This window comes from Drosophila biarmipes, chromosome 3L (assembly GCF_025231255.1).
Source record: "Drosophila biarmipes strain raj3 chromosome 3L, RU_DBia_V1.1, whole genome shotgun sequence".
Lineage (NCBI taxonomy): Eukaryota > Metazoa > Arthropoda > Insecta > Diptera > Drosophilidae > Drosophila > Drosophila biarmipes.
In genome coordinates, this window is record NC_066613.1 from 6953938 (window position 1) to 6972801 (window position 18864).

The window sequence follows — 18864 nt, forward strand, 5'->3', positions numbered from 1 at the left end:
TAGTTACACGATTAGGGTTAAGTAACTATTTATGTTTGCACGGATTAATTATTTGGCCGAGTATAAGTCTAATGCATAAAGTCGAGGGGCTGGGCAAAATCTTAACTACTCTTAAGACTAGGATTTGGGCTTTGGGGGAAGCTAATGTTCCGTGCCCCCAGCCCAGGATATTAGCACTAATACAACGTGAAGTTTCCTTAAGGTCTAGTGCGGTAGCTATTTAAAATTATTAAGTTGTGTGGATTAAGCACTTAAGGTAGGAAATGTTAAGACAAAAGTTCGCTTGATTTATAGTGCGGGCTGGCATTATTATTGGTACGCCACCGGGGCTCCACTCCCTCCACTCGACCCGACTCGTCTCGGCTCGAAAGATGAATGAGTTCGTGTGGTGTGCGTTTATTTCGAGTCATTAAACCCGGAGCCGGTGACTCAACCCCGGCCAGCAGCACGACAAACACACGGCTCCGTCTCTCCCGAGCACCCAGAAGTGGGCGGTTCGGCGGTCCGGGGCTGAGGTCTGGTACTGGAACCCCACAGCCAGCCCACCTCTCCTCCGCTCCACCGCGACGTGTGCGTCTCGCGAACTTTCAGCGGCCGAGTGTAAATATGCTAATTAAAGTTATAAAGCGAAATAATTTATGATATGGTAGGAAATAAAGTTTTATTGCCGTACTTAGGCTACATTTATTGCAAAATAATTAGTGTAGTTATCGCTATCTGCTAATCGTAATCGTAGTCGCACTCGTCTCGCAACCGTAATCCTAAACTTGCACTTGTCCCGCCGTCGAAATGTGTAAGTAGTTTCTATTTGGTATCTGGTAACGGTAACTGGTACTGGTCTGGTTCTGCTACTGCTTCTGAATCTGAATCTGCTCCTGCTTCTGGTACCTGGTGGCTGGCCCAAGCTCGAGTTACGACCCGGAACGCCCCTCGGCCAGGTAGGCGGTGCTGCCACCCATGTGGCAAGCGGACCCCAGTCCGTGTCCCAGCCCGCTTCCGTGTCCATGGCCCTGGCTGTGCCCGTAGCCACTCTCGTTACTGTACAAAATGTTGACCATGGAAGCCACGGTCACCGGAGCGGAATGCATCGAGGAACTGTGGCTGCTCCCGCTGCTGTTGAGCTTCATAGTGGGCGGCGTTTGGGGCGGCGTATCGGGCTGGATCTCGGGAAACCCCACCCGCTGCGGCGCCGGGTGGATGTGATTGAGGCTGGGGTGGTGGGCGTGCGTGGTGCTGGAGGGGGGCGGCACCTTGCCGGAGGAGGAACTGCTGCTGGGCAGGTGCATGCCCATGGCCTCGGTGTACGCCGTAGGTATCCGCGAATAGGGCGATCCGCCGGCGTAGCTGCTCATCATACTCAGCGGCGAACCGAGCTCCATCGAGTGGTGCGGATGGGGATGTGGATTGGGGTGCTGCTGCTGCTGCGGCTGGTGGTGGTGCAGCTGCTCCGCCGCCGCGGACGGCGGGTAGAAGTTCTGGCCGAGGTACGCCGCGGAGGGCGGAGGTGTCTTGCAGGCGGCTGTGTCGGCCACGCTCCAGATCTTGGGCTTGCTCGCCGGAACTGGGATGCCACAGTCCCTGCTCAGCGGGTTTTTTTGGGCCGCAAAGTCCCCCGCGGAAACGGACTCCTCCTGGCCGTAGCCGTAGTAGGGCTGGTCCATCTGCTGGTGGTGCTGCAGCTGCTGGCCCTGCTGGTGGTGCTGCAGCTGGGGATGCGGGTGCGTATGCGTGTTGTGGGATTGCGCATACGAGCTGTAGGCCGCGTGCATGGGATGGGCGCCGGGGGGCGAGGCGTAGGGCGCCAGGCCCCGCATCGCCACCAGATTGTGCGGCTCCCGGTCGAGATCCAGCTTCTGGTCACTGTCCGCCTCCTTCTCCGCCTTGCCCAGCTCGGATTTGATGAGTTGATTGCCGGGATCTGCAGATTGGATGGGAGGAGACCATGTGGAGACACAAAATAAATTTAATTAATTTCGAGTCGCAGGCAGGAAGCAGACAAGTTCTTAGAGGACTGCAAAACTTGGCACTTCCAGGAGGTGGAACTTGGAACTTGGCAGCTGGCAGCTGGCAGTGGCAAAAACCCTTGAAATTGTTGGTGGGCGTTGATGCGTGCAACCCTCGCAGCCAGCGGAGAAAGCTTTCAGCAGCAAAATACTCGAGTTTCCGCCGACTACCGCCCAAGTTCCCCTGCCCTGCCCTCTCCCTCCTCACAGCACCATTTCTATGTGTCGCCAACTCGAACAAGGCCACTTTGGAGTCGGAATACACGGAGAAAGTGGGGACATGTCTTTGGAAAATACTCAGTCAAATGATCCTAAGCTTGGAAATCCATTTTCTAAGCACATTGTGTTAGAAGAAATTCATTGATCTTAAGTCATTGCAAGACTTGGTCAGTGCTAAACAAGTTATTCTGACAAGCATTTTTGGTTTTTTTTAAAAATGTTAATTTATTATTACAAATTATTTGTCTGTATTTTTGAAAGTTTGTTCTATTCCTTCATTTAGTTTTTAAGATATGCGTATACCACTCTAATAATTAAGAAGTTTTTAGCAAACTTTAGTTTAATTATAATAACTTTTTTTTAATTAAAGAATATTTGCTTTTTTACTTGCTTTATATGGCGTAGAAAGAATATTTAAAACTTTAAAAATCGTATTAAAATTCTTTAAAAAACAAATCTTGAAAAAGTTTTTTTTAATCCAAACACAATAAAACCATACTGTATTTTTTAACAAAAAAACTGAAAATCTAAATATTTATCCTGAAAACGTGCTTAGCTTTACAGATACTTTCTCCCAGTGCACTTGTGAATCGGAGTGCGGGCGCAAGGCCACTTTGCCAACAATGTGCTGTCAACTTCCGGGGAGGATGTCGCCTAAGCAGTCAGACAAATAAACGGACGACGGACGGGCGGACGGACGGACTGACTTCGGACGGCGGGCAGACGAATGTTGCATAACATTCGCTTCGCCACATAAATTGTACTTAAAAGCCCAGTGCCACAAATCTGCTGAGGAGGCGGGTCAGCCAGCCGAGGGGCGCAGGAATCAATGGGGCAAGGCGTTTGGAAAGCAATATTCCGGGGCTCAAGGAATTACAAAGAGAGATCCTCGAGGGGTACTAATTGAGGTCAGGGACAGGAAGGGCACAAACAGTGGACTCACCAAAGGCTTCGGTGGAGAGTTTTCCGCCGTCTCCAGAGTCCTTCTCCTTCTCGTCGTCCGACATCATGCCGTCGTCATCGTCCTCGGTCTTATTCTTGGGCTCCCAGGTCATCTTGTTCTCCTTTTTCAGCCTGCGCCGGGCGTTGGCGAACCAGGTGGACACCTGGGTGAGGGTCATCTTGGTGATGATGGCCAGCATGATCTTCTCGCCCTTCGTCGGGTACGGATTCTTCTTGTGCTCACTCAGCCAGGCCTTCAGCGTGGCCGTGGACTCCCGCGTGGCGTTCTTCCTTCTGGCGGCGAGATCATAGTTGGGTCCGTATCTGCAGGTGGAAAATCAAATACCCCGAATCAATAAGGCCCTTTGCGGTGTCTCCTATCGTGGCCACTAATGAGTTTGCATAGGCCAGCACTGATTTCTGATTTTCCCCTTCCGGCCTGCTATCAGCTTTAGGTAAATAAAGCTCTCACACGCACCTTAAAGACAATAATCAGCCATTGGTGGCTGATAAGGATGCTCCCCCACCGGAATGCATTTGCAACTTCCTCTCGTTTAGGTCAACAGCGAATGCCAGAAGTGGTATTCTATTTCAGCCAGAACCGCGCCCCGGGGCTCGAACTCTAAGCCAGACATACCCTTTTAAGCGATAAATAAAAAGAAACCCGGCAGACGACAAGCCGAGAAAGTTTCTGTCCCATGGCAACATTTTAAGCCCACTTAAGATTCCCATTTGTATATATGCACAGTGGAACTTCTTGAACTAGTCGCGGTTTGTGTAACTTCAACAACTGCATTTGATACGAACGCTCAATAAACTGCTGCCTTATTAAGAGATATGATTGGTTTTTTGATTATAAAAACTGGATATCTCAACAGTTACAAATTTTAAACCTCTTAACCAATAAATTCGTAGCCAACCTTATTACAGACTAATATTCCGACTAAAACTCGAAAAAACGTATCTCTAATCCTTTACAGTTAGTAAGTAACTATGTTGAGCTTCTTAACACCTTCTTTATAATAATGGAATATGATTTATGTAGAATGTGTCCATCAATTTAATCAAGGGTCGTATGTGCCTTCCGACTCCTTTTAAATAAAACCACTCAAATTCCGATAAAATCTACGACTAGAGCAGTGCCACTGTAGAACTCCCCCAGCCCCACAGACTGCTCCTAAGCCAAACGTCTTAATCTTGAAATGCTCACCCGTAGGCCGCCAGCGTGGGGTCGTAGGAGTAGTACCCGGTGGTGGACTGCAGACTCGCCGATGTCCAGGCGCTCATCTCGGTGCTGGGACTGGTGTCCTTGATGCCGTAGGGATTGCTCTGCAATTGGGTGGAGAAACTCCAGATTAGTCAAGTCTCGTGGCAGGCGGAGGCAGTGAGCCCGTGTAAGCTGGACCATCTGATAGCCAGCGCATTCATCAGCCCCAGGTAGTCGGTAATCGCCGACGTTACAAGTTACCGGGCCTAACGAGCTGACGGCCAACATGGCGATATCTGCCCGGCCTGTCGCCTCGCATTTGCGCGGACTTCCGCCGACTGCACAAAGCCAATTAGCCGGCCCCTAAGCCAGTCTCCCCCGATCCTTACCAGCGGTGCGTAGAAGGCCGAGTTGTCCACTCCGATGCTGGGGTAGGGGTTCTGCTCGTTGGAGGGATACGGTCCGCCGTAGACGCCCACTCCGGCGGAGGGCAGCGCCATTCGGGAGTAGCCACCTATGGCCAGGCGCGCGGGATCGTACTGGCAGGAGCACACCGTCTGGCCGGACACCGGGTCCGTGATGATGGGTCGTCCGTTCTCGCAGCAGGACCCGCGGGCGGGCAGGTCCTGGGCGGCGGATGAAAGGCCTCCTGGGCCATCGGCTCCACCCACCACATCTTCCGCCGGCGATGTGGAGAGGCCCTTGTGGCCCGCGTGGTGCGATGACTGGGAAACTGCACCTGGACTCAGCGGACCGGCGGTCATCCCTGTGGCCGTTGAACCGCCCGAGGGACTCAGGGAAGCCTCGTTCGTGCCGGACAGCGGCGATCCTCCGCCATGGCCGCTCTGGCTGTCGGTATTGGCGGTAGTCAGCTGCAAAGATGCCAGGGGAAAAGATCACATTTTAGCAATGCCGAAAAAAACCTTCAACCCAAAAATGTCTGCGGAGAGGGAATCTCACACTGAGCGAACGAAGTCAGGCTCAAAATTAAAAGGGCATTTATTATATAAATTATATATTGTTCTTTATTTGTATGTTGTACATGTAGCGGCAGACATATACCAGATTGTTTAATTTATTAAAAACTCAAAGAATTAAATTGTTTTTGATCTTTTAAAAATTCATAATTAAAAAACTGATCATCCAAAAAACAAATATAATCTACTTTTAAATGTTAAATGTTTAAATGTGTCTAAAAGTATGCATAAATTCGGAATAGCCGTTTTCATTGAATAATTTCGTTAAACTATTTTTTTTATTCTATTGTTGCATACTTTTAGACACCGGTTAAGTAAAAATGATAATTAAACAATCTATTAATTATTATTATTGTTTGCATTACTTATTTATATTTTATATATTTAGCCCCGCTTCTCGCAGTGCACGAACAGGTGGAGTTGGCAGGACCCGAATGAGCGAAGAGTAGGGGAGGGGAGGAGAGGGCCGAGGGAGAGGGCCGAGGTAAGCGCAAAGGCATGTCCCTGCCGACCGGGTCGAAATCAACAAAGCAGATTAAGATGATAACTCCAAATGTCAAAATATTTTATTGGCCTGGCGCATTTTGCGATCCGTTCCATCTATTTTCACTTCATTAATTTTCAATTTATCACAGTCAGATTTCAGATACCGCTTCGTCCGAGCCGAGCGGCCTGCACATCGCACATCGAGCATCGGGCACCGAGCCCCGAGCACCGGGGATCGAGGACCTTTGAAGAGGGTTCTGTTCTCGGGTCGTCTTTGGAGTATCAGTGGACCGATCGATCGACCGGGAATGGGCACGGCCGGCCAAAAGGGCAATCAAGTGACGAGGGACGCAGGTAGGCTCCTCTCCTCACTCCCCGCTCCCGGTGTACCCGTCCATAGCCCGTATGCTCTGGAGCGATAGCCGCAGCGAATCGGAGACATCTGAGCCGTCGGTTGCGATCGAACGCAGCCCGAAAATCCCTATCCAAATCCCTATCCCAAATCCAGAGAAGTGTAAGTAGAAGGTCGCCCTACATGACGACTGGCTGTCAGCCGCACTTCCCGCGCCTCAGAGCCGGGCTTGCATCTTGTGACACGCGGTGCTAATAACCATCTCCTCCTCACTCGATTAGCTACCGTTCTCCACCATTTCTCCGCCTATCGCGGCTACCTCGCAGTCACTCCCCATGTGATTTAAATAATAATGGTAATTCAAGGCTAAACGAGCTGATTCGCCAACACCTCCTGCCGGCTATCTAATCGAGGGGCAATTTCGCGCCGACGCCAAAAACCACCGGGAAATTGTTGCATAATGAAGGTGTTCCATGAATGAAATCTAATGAATTCTGAATGAATGGAGCCAGCGAATGGCCAGTGGACGTGGACCGTCGAGTGGACGACTGTCTCCGCTAATGTACAAAACGCTGGGCGCGCTCGTTTCGTATTATTCTTTATTTTTTATGCGATTCGAACATCAATTTCAGTTTTTGTGGCCGCCCATAAAAAACACATATCGGCGACGACGACGACAGCGGGCTGGGACCTGGACTCCAGCGGATGGCTGGTCAAGTCGGGTACGAGTCTGAGCTCGGGCTCGGACTCGGAACAGCGCTTATTATCGGCACGCAAGTCAGTTTATTTTTAATGGTTCCCACTCACCCACTCTGCTGAAAAATCGCAGGAAGTGCAGCGAAGAGCGCCCAGTCGCTGGGTTTATCGCAAGGTGACTGCAGATAGGATAAGCCACACTCTGGAGAGCTCGGGCTCGGATTGGGGATTGGTACTGGGACCGGGACTGGGACAGGGACTGGGCTTGGGTTTCTATTCTGCGGAATCGCTGAAGCTTGTTGGCAGCTCCTAAATGCCGTCTTAAAGTTGTGCGCTCTTTTATGACTTTTTCGGGCGGTGTCAAATTGCGGCAAGTTTAATAAAGAATATTTCCTGGAGTCGCCACAAAGAATATTTTATATTCACACTTGGCGCTATCTTCCTTCTATCTCAATTATTTTGTGGCTTGACAGGCAGCTGTGGCCACAGAGTTGGATTCTATAGTTGCTTAAGTGAGATAAAAGTCATAAATAACTTGCTAAATAATGCCCTTATTTCTCACTTGATCATTAACATTTTGGTTTTACCATAAAGTACAATTATATTACCTCCTCTTAGTTGTATTTGATTTTATAAACAATAAAGGAAATCAAGAGCAGAGGTTGAACTTAAAAGATATTACCTCTTAATGGGGTAATCCTTTTATGTCGGCTATAAACGATTTTTGATGTATGTTTATCTTTAATAAATAAATTAGGGGTAATACATGAATGAAATCTTGTTCGTAAAACAGGCAAACCAAGGAATTAATAAACCTTTCAGGCTGCTGCAACCTTAGACCTTTCCTATTTTGCGATGGAATCAAATTACTTTTCCAAAGCAATGTCTGGGAGCAATAGCCAATTTTTATCCACACATCCACAGCAATGATGCCAGAACATGTTCCTCTCTAATTGCGAGTCTGAAACCATCCGAAGGGCGGGCAGCTCAAACGGGGAATTCGAGTCCGATTTTTATGCGCCATGACCAAAGTTCAAAGTGGCAATTCAACCTTGCATCTTAAACCGCAGAGCAAACACGAGGTCTGCAAAACAGCTGGACAGGCGAAAGTCTCAACGAGCCGAAAAGCAAAACAAAAGCCTAGGCATGGTGAAATAACAAGAAGCGAGTATGCATCGACCGTAATTCGGTTGAACCGGCATGGACATCGTGTAAATCTCTATCTCGGCCTTTGAAGTGCCCCCATCCACCTGGCCATATCCACATCCAGATGCAGATGCAGATGCAGATACGTACTCGCAGATACGGATGCAGATGGCCACCCGCACCCGCTGGGGCCAAGATGTTGGGAGCGGAGAACTGGGGCCGTCACTTTACGGTTATTAATTTTATGATTTATGTTAAAGCTCACGAGTCCGCCCACCAACTGCCCATGCTCATTTCTCGAACGCACGAGTACCGTGCGAGGTATGATACGGCCTGGCATGGTGTGGAGTGGTCCGATGCGGTGTAGGATGGTACCTCTGCGAGCCGAGACAAAGGAGATCGGCATTGTTGTGGTTATTGGGTGCTGCTGCCGTTTCGCCGTGGCTGCTGCTACCGCTGGGGATGCGTTTATGGACTTTGTTTTTGCACTCCTAACGACGACTGCCAAACAAAAGCCATCGGCTGGGGCGGGGGTTTCTCGGGCTGGTCGGGGGCTTGACGCCAGGCCGAACAATAAGCGAAAATATGAGGATCCCAGGCTCCCAGCCGCAAAGGAAGCTGCCGGGCGAACGAGTCCCTACAAACAAACACATGTTCGCATTCACATTCGCAATCGCATCGCTGTCGACTTCTCCGGCGACCGCCTCTTGGATTTGGCATATTCTCACATTCATCCGCAGGATTGCGCTGCCAACGAGTACGCCATATTCATACAGATGCCCCCTCTTGAGGGCACACGGAAAAATACGAAGGGAAGTATGCGTTTTAAAAATGTTCCACATGTAAGAGGAACAAATGTTCACACACTTCTTTGATTTCCTCATTTTTTTAGTGCTTAAACTCGATTCGGGGTGACACATTTATTAACTTAAATTTCAGCGAGTTATTGTAATATTATAATATAGTAAAATAATAGTAAACTAAGGCCAGTTTTCTTGTTCTCATGGTAAGCTAACCCTAGGCCTTATCCAGCCTTTTAGGATATATTATAGTCCTGCCCTAAATTCTGCTACACCAAAAAAAAAAAACAAATATATGAATAGCTTTGCAGAAGAATTTTAATCACAAAGACTTGGTCTGTATTATTTATATAGGAAGCTATGACCCACGGAATATTTAAAGTAATCAAAAATGCGTCCTTTCTTTCAGTGCACATGTGAATACCGAAAGGACAGCTCCGAAGTGCGTTTTTGCTAATGCGAATGAGTGCTTTGTTTTTTGTGCTGCGGTCCGCACCGCTCCGCGCTTATTGAATTAAGTCCGGGCGCAGAGTCGCGGCGGAGCAGGACAACTCTTTCCCCACCGCGGTCTCAATGTTTGCATTAAAAATTCATAAATCAATTATGGAATGCACACTGCGAAATATTAGTTTTTTCTCGCATCATCTGCGCCCGTCCTGCCCCTCCTTTCGCGTCCCGGAGGAGTTGGGGATGGGATGGGATGGTATAGCTTATAGGGCCAGGACTCTCGACGTCGTCGCGCCGCTTTTTGCGGCCTTAGAATTTTAGTTATTTCGCCATGAAATGCGTGAACAGCTCGCATGGGAAGTTAAGAATTCGATGTGCGACTCGCTGCTACTGCCAACTGTCAGCCGCTGATTAAATTCATATATTGCATGCGTCGCCGTTTTTGCCTCATTTTTGGAATGCCGTCTTGGCGTTGAAATTAAAATTAAATTAAATTAATGAATGCGCCGGCGGGGCGGGGAGTGTGCACTGCGTAAACTGCAAGGTTTATAAATTTGGCACCCAGTCGATAGGATCTCGGGACCAGTCTTTAATTGGGCTTAGTGGCCGGCTAAATGGCCCCAGTTTCGGGGCAAAAACCAAATGCAAATGAGGCAAAACGATGACAAAATCCTGGCGGCCTTTAATCGATCGCAGGAGGCAGCAGGGCGGCTTTGCACATCTGCAGGCTGCAGCCATAATTACAGTCGATAATCTGAGCGTTCATTATTTTAATTATTGTAATTTACCAAGTTTGCATATTATAATAAATGGTCCTCCGCTCCGGCGGCTTCATTAGCATAAATTTATGCCAGCAGCACGGTCTGCTATGTACGAGTATACATAGGAGCCACATATACTGGCGGCAGGACACGGGCCCGGATAAACGCATGAGTCCGGCATTGACGCATTAGACCACAGAGTAGTCGTCGAACAAGGCATTACACAGCCATCGAAAGGGCTTTGCAGTTGCAAGTGTTTCGCCCCGTGGCCCGCGGCCCTCCGGCCCTCCAGCCAGCTAATTTGAATTACTGAGCCCGGAATGCCGGGTAATTATGCCCAGACCTCGGACGGTGCAGCGCCTCTCCCCGAGAGTCGGCGATGCATCCAAGGCGCTGGCTATGGCTCCGGCGATGGCGGTGACGGCTGTCCTAAATTGTGAAACATTTCTTGGCGGCGGGGCGGCCATTATATTATGGATATGTGCGGATCCAGGAGCCCCAACCGGTGCCAAAGTGCTGAATATTCATGCGTCGCCCCGCCCCGGCGAAAATGTAAATTTAAAGTCAGTTCCACCGACCGTTATTAAAGTTTCCCTCGCCATGCCAAAATCGGTGGCCGAATTACTCGGCTGACTCACTGAATTTCTGGTTTTGTGAAAAATCTCCTTCCTGCCTCTGGGAGTGCCAAATTTTACTTAAACGCAAGCCAATTGAATAAATTCTGCTCTGAAGGATATTTAAATGATTAAGTTATGGCTGCATATTGAAACGACAGAGTCGTAAATCAAAAAATAACGAAGAGAATTCCGCAAGCAGTAGCCATATAGTACCATTATCTTTAAATAGAAGTCAAACTCATTTAACGGGTTTTCTGCTTGCACCAAATTTAGCAGAATGTTTTTAATATTCTGGTTAGCACTTTTGGAACGAGGTATTTATAAAATATAATTTAATTAAAATTTACGATATTAAAAGCGGTTCGGCCATTGTTCCCAACAGTTCCCTTGAATTCGATTTATGCAGGAATAAAATATAAAGCCTTTATATTAAAAATATCTCTTGAAATTCTTTGAAATTTATAAATGGAGAGTTTAAAAATAATATTTATATATTATATTATTGGTATATGGAATTCGAAAAGTAAAAATATTACACAGATTTTAGAAAAGTATATCATGTTTAATATATTTATGCTTAGTTTAATTTACCCCAACTTTAAAGACCCCAATATCTGACATTTTAATCACATTTTAGGGAAATACCCCTGCAAATGGCTATCTAATTTCAGAGCTAATCTCAACCGAGCTCCTTAAAGGCACTTAGGGACATAGAGTTAGGCTTATAAGGCGGCCCAAGGGCTGCCCTGATGAAAGACCCACCTGATTTGCCGTCGGGTAGCCAGCGTATCCAAACTGCGCATATGCAGCCATTGTCTCGCTGGCTGAGCTGGCTTAAAGCGCGGCGACGAGCGGGTTCACTGTGCCTGGCTTCACTGTGGGGCGTCCGTGGTTGTTGCTATTTTCCTTGCTCTCTTTTGGCTATCGAGGATGCGGATGTGGATGCGAGCACGGATGCGGATGCTGGCGCGGCCCTCGAGAAGGGGTTGGGTGAGGGTGGTGGGTGGTGGGTGGCAAAGGGAGGTTCGCGTGGGTGGTTGGGCCAGTGGGCGGTGGGCGGTGGGTGGCTGGCGTGCGTGCTCGACGGCTAAGCACTCTGGGCGCTTTTGTTGTTTGCTGGCTTGTCGGGTGTTGCGCTATTGTTGTTGCTCTGGCCTTGTTGAAAATTGATAAAACAAATTGTCGATGTCGAGCAGTTCTGTTAATGTCGCCGGAGCCGGAAAATGTTTTGTTTGTTTTGTGTGACTTGGCTCTTTTTCATCCGCTTTTACTTCATTTTTATTGACTCTGACTCTTTGGCGGCCGGTTTCAAAATGTGAAAAAACACACAGAGCCAGCCAACCAAATTGGCTTCAAGTGTTTGCCGCAAACAGATTTACAAATGTACGCGGCTCTTCAGTCTTTAGTCGGAGAATGACAGCGGGTCTTAACTGTTTGGTTAGCAGGTTTGCCAACTGATTCGGGATGTTTCTCGTTTGGGGTTTTAGGCTTATGCTTGATTTGAAGAAATGCAATATTTCTTAAGTACACTGACTATACCATATAGTGTCTATTATTAGAGTCTGTGTTTCAATTACCGCGAGTTTTTCTTGATATTTACAGACAGTTTGCTTTTAAAGTTCATTTTGTAGTGATTTTAGAATTTTTTTTAAACAGTTGAGGTTGGTTATGGGTCTTTCGGAACCGTGATTTCTTCCTTTTTTATTTTTTTTTCAACTATTGCACGCACTTTGTTTTACGGCGGTTGCATCTGCCGATCCGATCCGCTGGCGACGCTCCAGAAAACGGGTTCCGCAACCTGTCAGCGGGATCTCAACGGTGACGGCGGCGACTGCGACTCGATCCGGTGACTGTGGCTGCGACCTATCCAGCGACTGCAACTCGTTTGGTCTCGGCCTTTCGAGTTCTTGCTTTGGGCGACGCGGCGGAGATGCCAAGATGCGAAGATGCGCACCTATTCGCGTTTCGAAACAGACTGTTTTTCGGCCGCTCGGCGAGCGGCGCGGTTGCGAGTGACAGGGAGCGCGGCAGGCGAGCGAGCGGGACGGCTGCAGCTGGCTTCCGGTTGGCCAGCGCCAGACGGGCGCAGCAGCCGTCTCGCTTGCGCCCGCCACGGGTCGCACGGCTGCGAGTGAGACGGGAGTCTCTCTGGGGCTGTTGTGGCTCTGCCGGAGAACGCCCACCCCCGGGCACTGGAAAGTGAGTCGGCGCTCTCTTTCTGCCTTCCCCTCTCTTTCCCGTTGGAAGCGATTTCATGGCGGACCACGATCGAAAGGCTTCCCAATTGGATAATGCAGCCAGAGTTGGCTAGGAATTTTCCGATTTCGATAAAAAATACAATATGAAAATAATTGGGAAAACAACTGCGGAGGTACCAAAGATTCGGATCATCTGGAGTTTGTTAAATGGGAAAAGTGGTGAGGGGGGCGTTATTGTACTACCTTTAGTGCAAGGAATATTAATATAATTAGACGAATCTTTATATACATACAAAAGTTCAAAGATTCTAATACAGTTGTGTTAGTGAATTGTTAGGCAACCCAATTATGACTCAAAAACAAAAAATGTTTTCTACATATCCTAGATTGTTTTACTTATTTTTAGGTTTTATAAAAAAGGAACAAACATGGATATTTGCAGGAACAATATTTAAATATTGTAAAATAACGAACCTGCAATGAAATTCAACGGCGATATTTATATTTGTTAATATGTTTGTGAAATATTAAGCTAAAGAAATAAATATTTACGGTTAAGTTATTATTTAAGTAGCAACAAAAAAACCTTTGCATAGGAGTGCTATCCGTGAACATCTGTTAGCGAATATCAATCACAAAATAATAAAATCATTTTAAATCAACGTAAAGATTTATGATCCAAAAAGAAATAGAAATAGCCTGCCAGTGCAAATAATAAATAAAAAATGATTTTTACGATCAATAAAATAAAATAAATCGTTAATTAAATGTATGGTGCTTGGCAAAATGCTTTGAACTATTTCTATAAATCACACATTTTTCATCCAACATTCGAATAGAAGCCTCCTTAAATACCAATTTTAGAACGTCTCGGGGCCCCTTCACGGAAAATCGGAGCTAATTGGCACTAGCTAATCGTAACCAGAGACCGAAATGGGAAAAAACAAACAAACAATGCGACTCCACTCGATCCGGGGTGAGGGCGTGGCTGGGTCCACTCGAGGTCCTCAAGTCGAGTACGTTCTAATTAATGGTGAGCGGAGCAGCCGGGGCGGGGAAGGTTTTTGGGGAATTTTTGTAAAATGAGTATTTTGATGTTTTGGGGTGTTAACGCGCAGCCATTTATTATAAATGCGAGCGCATCTCAAAGTCAACGCGACGCACATGTGTCCCCTTCCTCGGTACTTTGAAATGTCCCCGTACTCGAATGTAAATGTGTGCGCCAGCGTGTCATTTGCATAGGAAAATGCATCTAGTACTTTTGGGAAAAGTGCCAGCCTGCGACTCGTGATCGTTACAGTTATTGTACCCTCACTTGCTGGACGCTCTCGGCGGCGCCAGGAAATTCTACACCCACTTCTTGGGTCCGGGGAGTACCCACCAGACCTCGAAGGATGCACATGAAAGAAACGCGTTTTAGAACAAAGAAAACACATTTTTTCCGGAGAAGAGTTGTGTTCCGGATCTCAAAATTCTAAAATTGGTGTTACGTTAAGAATATTTGTAATTATCGGGGATCAGTTCTTAAATTTTATCAAAATATATTAATATATTATATTCAAAAATTGGTAATACGATAAGAATATTTGTAATTATCGGGGATCAGTTCTTAAATTTTTTTAAAATATATTAATATATTATATTGGGTAGTTAAGGGGAATAAAATCTATAAACCATCTCTTTAAAGGTAATAAAAACAACATTTTTAAAACGTTTGATCAAGTAGCTTTAAAAATATTTTAGTCTTTAGCGTTATCTAAAAATATTAAATATTATATTCCTCAGGAAAATAAACACTCACAATAATAAATTCATGAAATATGCATTACCACCTTGTTTTTAAATATTTAAATCAAATTATATATTTTATACATTTATATTATGTATATCTATTTTTCAAAATTCGTAATGAACCACTATTCGCAATGCTCCAACGAGTTGTCTTCTCCAGGGCCGACTTCCTTAAATTGATTTCTGTGAGTGATTTGTGCGATGATTCTGGACATGCGAACTGTGGCACATGTCGCAGTTCCTGGGGAGCACCTGCCGGTCCGTCCCGTCGCCACAAACGTCCTGATCCCAGGACTCCCATTGTCTGAGCTCTGTTCTCATTTAGTGCAACACAAACCCGAACATTCCTCACTCGGTGGACAGGACATGCAGATTATATTGAAAACAATTTAAATGTAGATTTCGGCGTTAAGAGATATTATTCTTCGAGCGACGCCAGGTGCGTTGGTTCAGGCCGCACACCCTCGCATAAATAGGAGTGTGTACAAATTGAACTGCTAATGTGTGAGTGGGTGGGTGGGTGGCAGGATGGGGCAGTGGGTGGCGGCATGAATACAGCTGCACGGAGAGTTGCAGGCGGGGAGCCGCCTCCCTCCCCTGAAAGGCTTCTTACTTAAGTGTTGTTTCATGTCACCTGGAAAGCATTTGGACATGAAATTGTCGCTTTTCAGTATGTGGCACACACTCGCACAGATACCCACAGACACACTCTCGGCGAAAAATCTTCTTCGCACACCCCGCACACATGCAAAGGCGGAAGGATAGTGCTTCTGGTGAATATAATAAAATCCTTTCGCAAAACGATAAACGATAAAGTCACCGTAACAAGCTCAGAAAGGACTCTCCATGCAAATTGCTTTAAATGAATTTGTTTTCGTTTGTGTTTTGGGTCTGAGTTCGAGTCGGGTTCGAGTTTTAAGCCACGACTCCGAGGGGAGCCCTGTTCCGTGTATCAACACTGAGGATTCTGTTACAAATTGCCGTAATCGCCGGGCGTTTTCTCCATTTTTAGCCGGAACTCGGGCACTCCGGCGCTGGCAGGTGGGCGGGTGGCGGCCAACCCACTCACCAATCGGTGTCTGCGCTATCAGCCAGGCCAGATAGCGCTATCATCACCTGGCCATCTTATCGACCACTCCAAACGAAATTGCTGATCAAACAGAACAAAAGCGCACACAACATTCTCATTCTCCAAACATTCACAAATGGAAACATACTTATTTACTCACTTCTCACAACAAATCAACAAATCGGTGCTCTTTGTGGTTCAAGTGCCGATCGCCGGAGTCGAAAGCATCCGATGTGCTAGACCCCGATTTGGACTGGGAATAGGCGGTGGGTACATGGGAGTAGGAGTGGGCTCGGAGCACCGGCGTGGTGCGGCCCTTTCCTCCGAATTCTTTGCGCGTGCGATCCCTTTTGTCGGCGTTTTGACATCGACATCCCATCCGCAGTCACGATTGATTGTCGCAGCAATCGGCGTGATTTCGAGTCTCCAATTGGCTTTCGACGGGCGACCGCTCCAGAATTATCGGTGCCAGGCCCGCACGTGATAAGTCGGGACCTGGAAGTGCCAGTGTGTGGTTGTGGGGCCACGGCAATTATAAGTAGATGCTTTGTATGGACAGCTGTCCGTCCGGCGGTGGCATGCGTCACGACCGACATTGCCACATGCCCCGTCCTCGGGGACTCGGAGCAGAGATCTTGGTGCTTGGCATGATTAGCACGTCGGAAGTGACTGCGACTGCGAGCACCTCATTCTAATGGCGATTTAATGGGGATCTCAAGTAGTCCAACAGAGAAAGTGAATGGGAAACGAAATATAACGGGTGAAGAAGGTCAAGCTAATTAATTAAATCAATCTAATAAAGCCATATCTAATAATATACATACATAATGTTATGTTCATATTATACTTTCGAACACCCAAATTAATTTCTGAAATAATGTAAACTGAGTTATTCTCAGTACCAAGTAAGGTAGTGCAAGATTTATAGATACAAATCAAAGTGTTTTTTCTAGAGGTCTTGGTTTGTGATAATTTTTATATAATCATCTCAGTTAGAAAGACGTTCGGTTATAAAAATAATATAAATAGTTTAACCAGCAAATAAGATTATAAAACCAAAATCATAGATAAGCTAATAAAAACTATGAAGATAATATTCCTAAATATTTACTTTCTTAAGACTTTTTAGAGACTAGTGAATACCTAAAATAAGTGTAAAAAGTTATAATTTTAAATGATTATTATTTTGATATTATTAAAACTGCAAGAACAGCAAAGGGTGCTATAACACAATTTAGACATTTAAATGGATTTTAAATTATATTTTAAAATAAAAACTAAAAGTTATTCCTTTGATGCACAACTAAGAAACGACTGCTTTGTTAAGCTACAAATAGTCATTGTTATGCACACCAAAAAGTATAGCTCTACTCGTGGTGATTACCCCTAATAAACGACAAGATAAAAATAAATCTATATTACCCAACTCTCAGTCTGCTTAATTGACTGCAATCCTAGAGCTGCCCTTGTGCTTCCGCTTCGAACAAGAAAAGTTTGGCTGCCGATGTGGCTTGATGTTGCCAAGTTAAGTCCCTCAAGAGGGAGTGGCGGCCACGCTTTTAAGTACTCACCTGTACCTTGGAGGACCGAAACGAGTTCAAGGATATACAAAGTTTCGAAATTACCAAAAGTTCGCTCGTTGCAACAAAAAGTACGCTATAAAAGCGGATAATTACAGCCTTTAAGCAGACAAGCGAATTTGCTTAGCCTCTCGTTAAACTAATTGGGAGGTATCAAACATCGTCATCATCATTATAATGCCTCACAATGCACTTTTCTATTGATTAACAGCTTGTGAATCTATATTCACAGCTGAGAAACAGATAAGTAAAATCAAATTCCAAGAACTGCGCATTGTGCCAAGGTAATTTATTTGACAGCTTCTTTAGAGCACTTAACACTCCAATTTGCGCGGAATACACTTGTGCAAGTGCCATCCTATAAATAGGCACTTCTTATAAGTAGATCGGACTGGGGCCGCATGACGGATTGACTATGATAGCACAATTATAAATAATGTCCGCTTATCCCTCGAGAGGAAGTGGAACCGGAGCCAAGGGAGCCCACTGCGGCCGCGGAAAGTGCGAGATTCATGTTTGCCACCCAAAGTGAACAACATTTGCGAATTTCGAAATTAAATTCCGTGTCATTCCGTGTAAATCATTTGCAAAACTGCCGCGATGTAGCTGCGTCTGGTGGAGCGGCGGCCGTGGCAATTTATCAAAAATAAATCATTCTGACGAGTGCCGGGCCAAGTTAAGGCCAACTGCAAGTGCGTTACGGCCGGGCTCTACGGATGCGATCTGCTGAACCGCGGACGGTGCCGTGGTGCGAGCACGGGTGCATACCTGTCGCCAGGGCTGGCAGGGTCGTAATAAATTGCAGATTAGTTTGCAAATCGCGCAGTGCGTCATTGAAATATGCGTGTGTACTTGTGTAGGCCCGTTGACGCGCCTTGACAGGCACTTCAGGGGCGGAGTCCCCCAGTCCCCCGGTCGCCCAGCCCCTGCAATTCCGCCCATTTAGCGGCGCAGCTCAGTAATTAGTGCATCATCCCGTGTTGCGCATTTCGGAACACCGCCACCGAGGGATGTCGCTCCATGTTCCATGTGGATGGCTGTGCGCTAGCTCCGTCACTCCACAAACTTTTAATTTCCCCGGGCCAACGAGAATACCTTACTTATTTAAACATGTTTATTCCGCTCGGCGGAGGGGTCAACGTGCATGGAAATCATTAATTACCTCTGCAAAATACATGTCAATTTATCAAATGAAATTTAAATATAAACATCATGTATTGTCTTGGTGTTGCTCTCAACAAAAGTGGATTCAGAATTTCGCTCTGGTGATATCAATAATTTGTATTAAATCCGATTTATGAGAAATAATGATCAGATTTATACTAACCAGACCTCATAGAAAATTTGAATACAATAACCATTACGACCGACCTAGTAATTATCATTAATACCCTCGCCAATTACCATTTTTATACAATTTGTGTTATGAGTTGGTAACTGTAAGGAAATTATTAGTATCTAATTAAGATATAGAAAAGGCAATGCAAAGTGATGCTAGTTATGAAATGGGTCAATCCTGTATATCGATTTCTAACATTTTTAAATATTTTAAAACAAATAATTAATTTTGATG

At 46.2% G+C, this 18864-nt stretch overlaps 1 protein-coding gene across 1 annotated transcript; it reads right to left on the bottom strand.

Annotated features, from left to right (window-relative positions):
- Positions 1-644: 644 nt before the first annotated feature.
- Positions 645-12612, bottom strand: LOC108030670 (homeobox protein caupolican). The gene is made up of 5 exons (XM_017103696.3): positions 11416-12612; positions 4761-5243; positions 4375-4493; positions 3166-3488; positions 645-1918 (listed from the first exon to the last, which is right to left on the bottom strand). The coding sequence occupies exons 1-5, from the start codon at positions 11464-11466 to the stop codon at positions 912-914; spliced, it is 1983 nt and encodes a 660-aa protein (XP_016959185.1). The 5' UTR covers positions 11467-12612; the 3' UTR covers positions 645-911.
- Positions 12613-18864: the final 6252 nt, after the last annotated feature.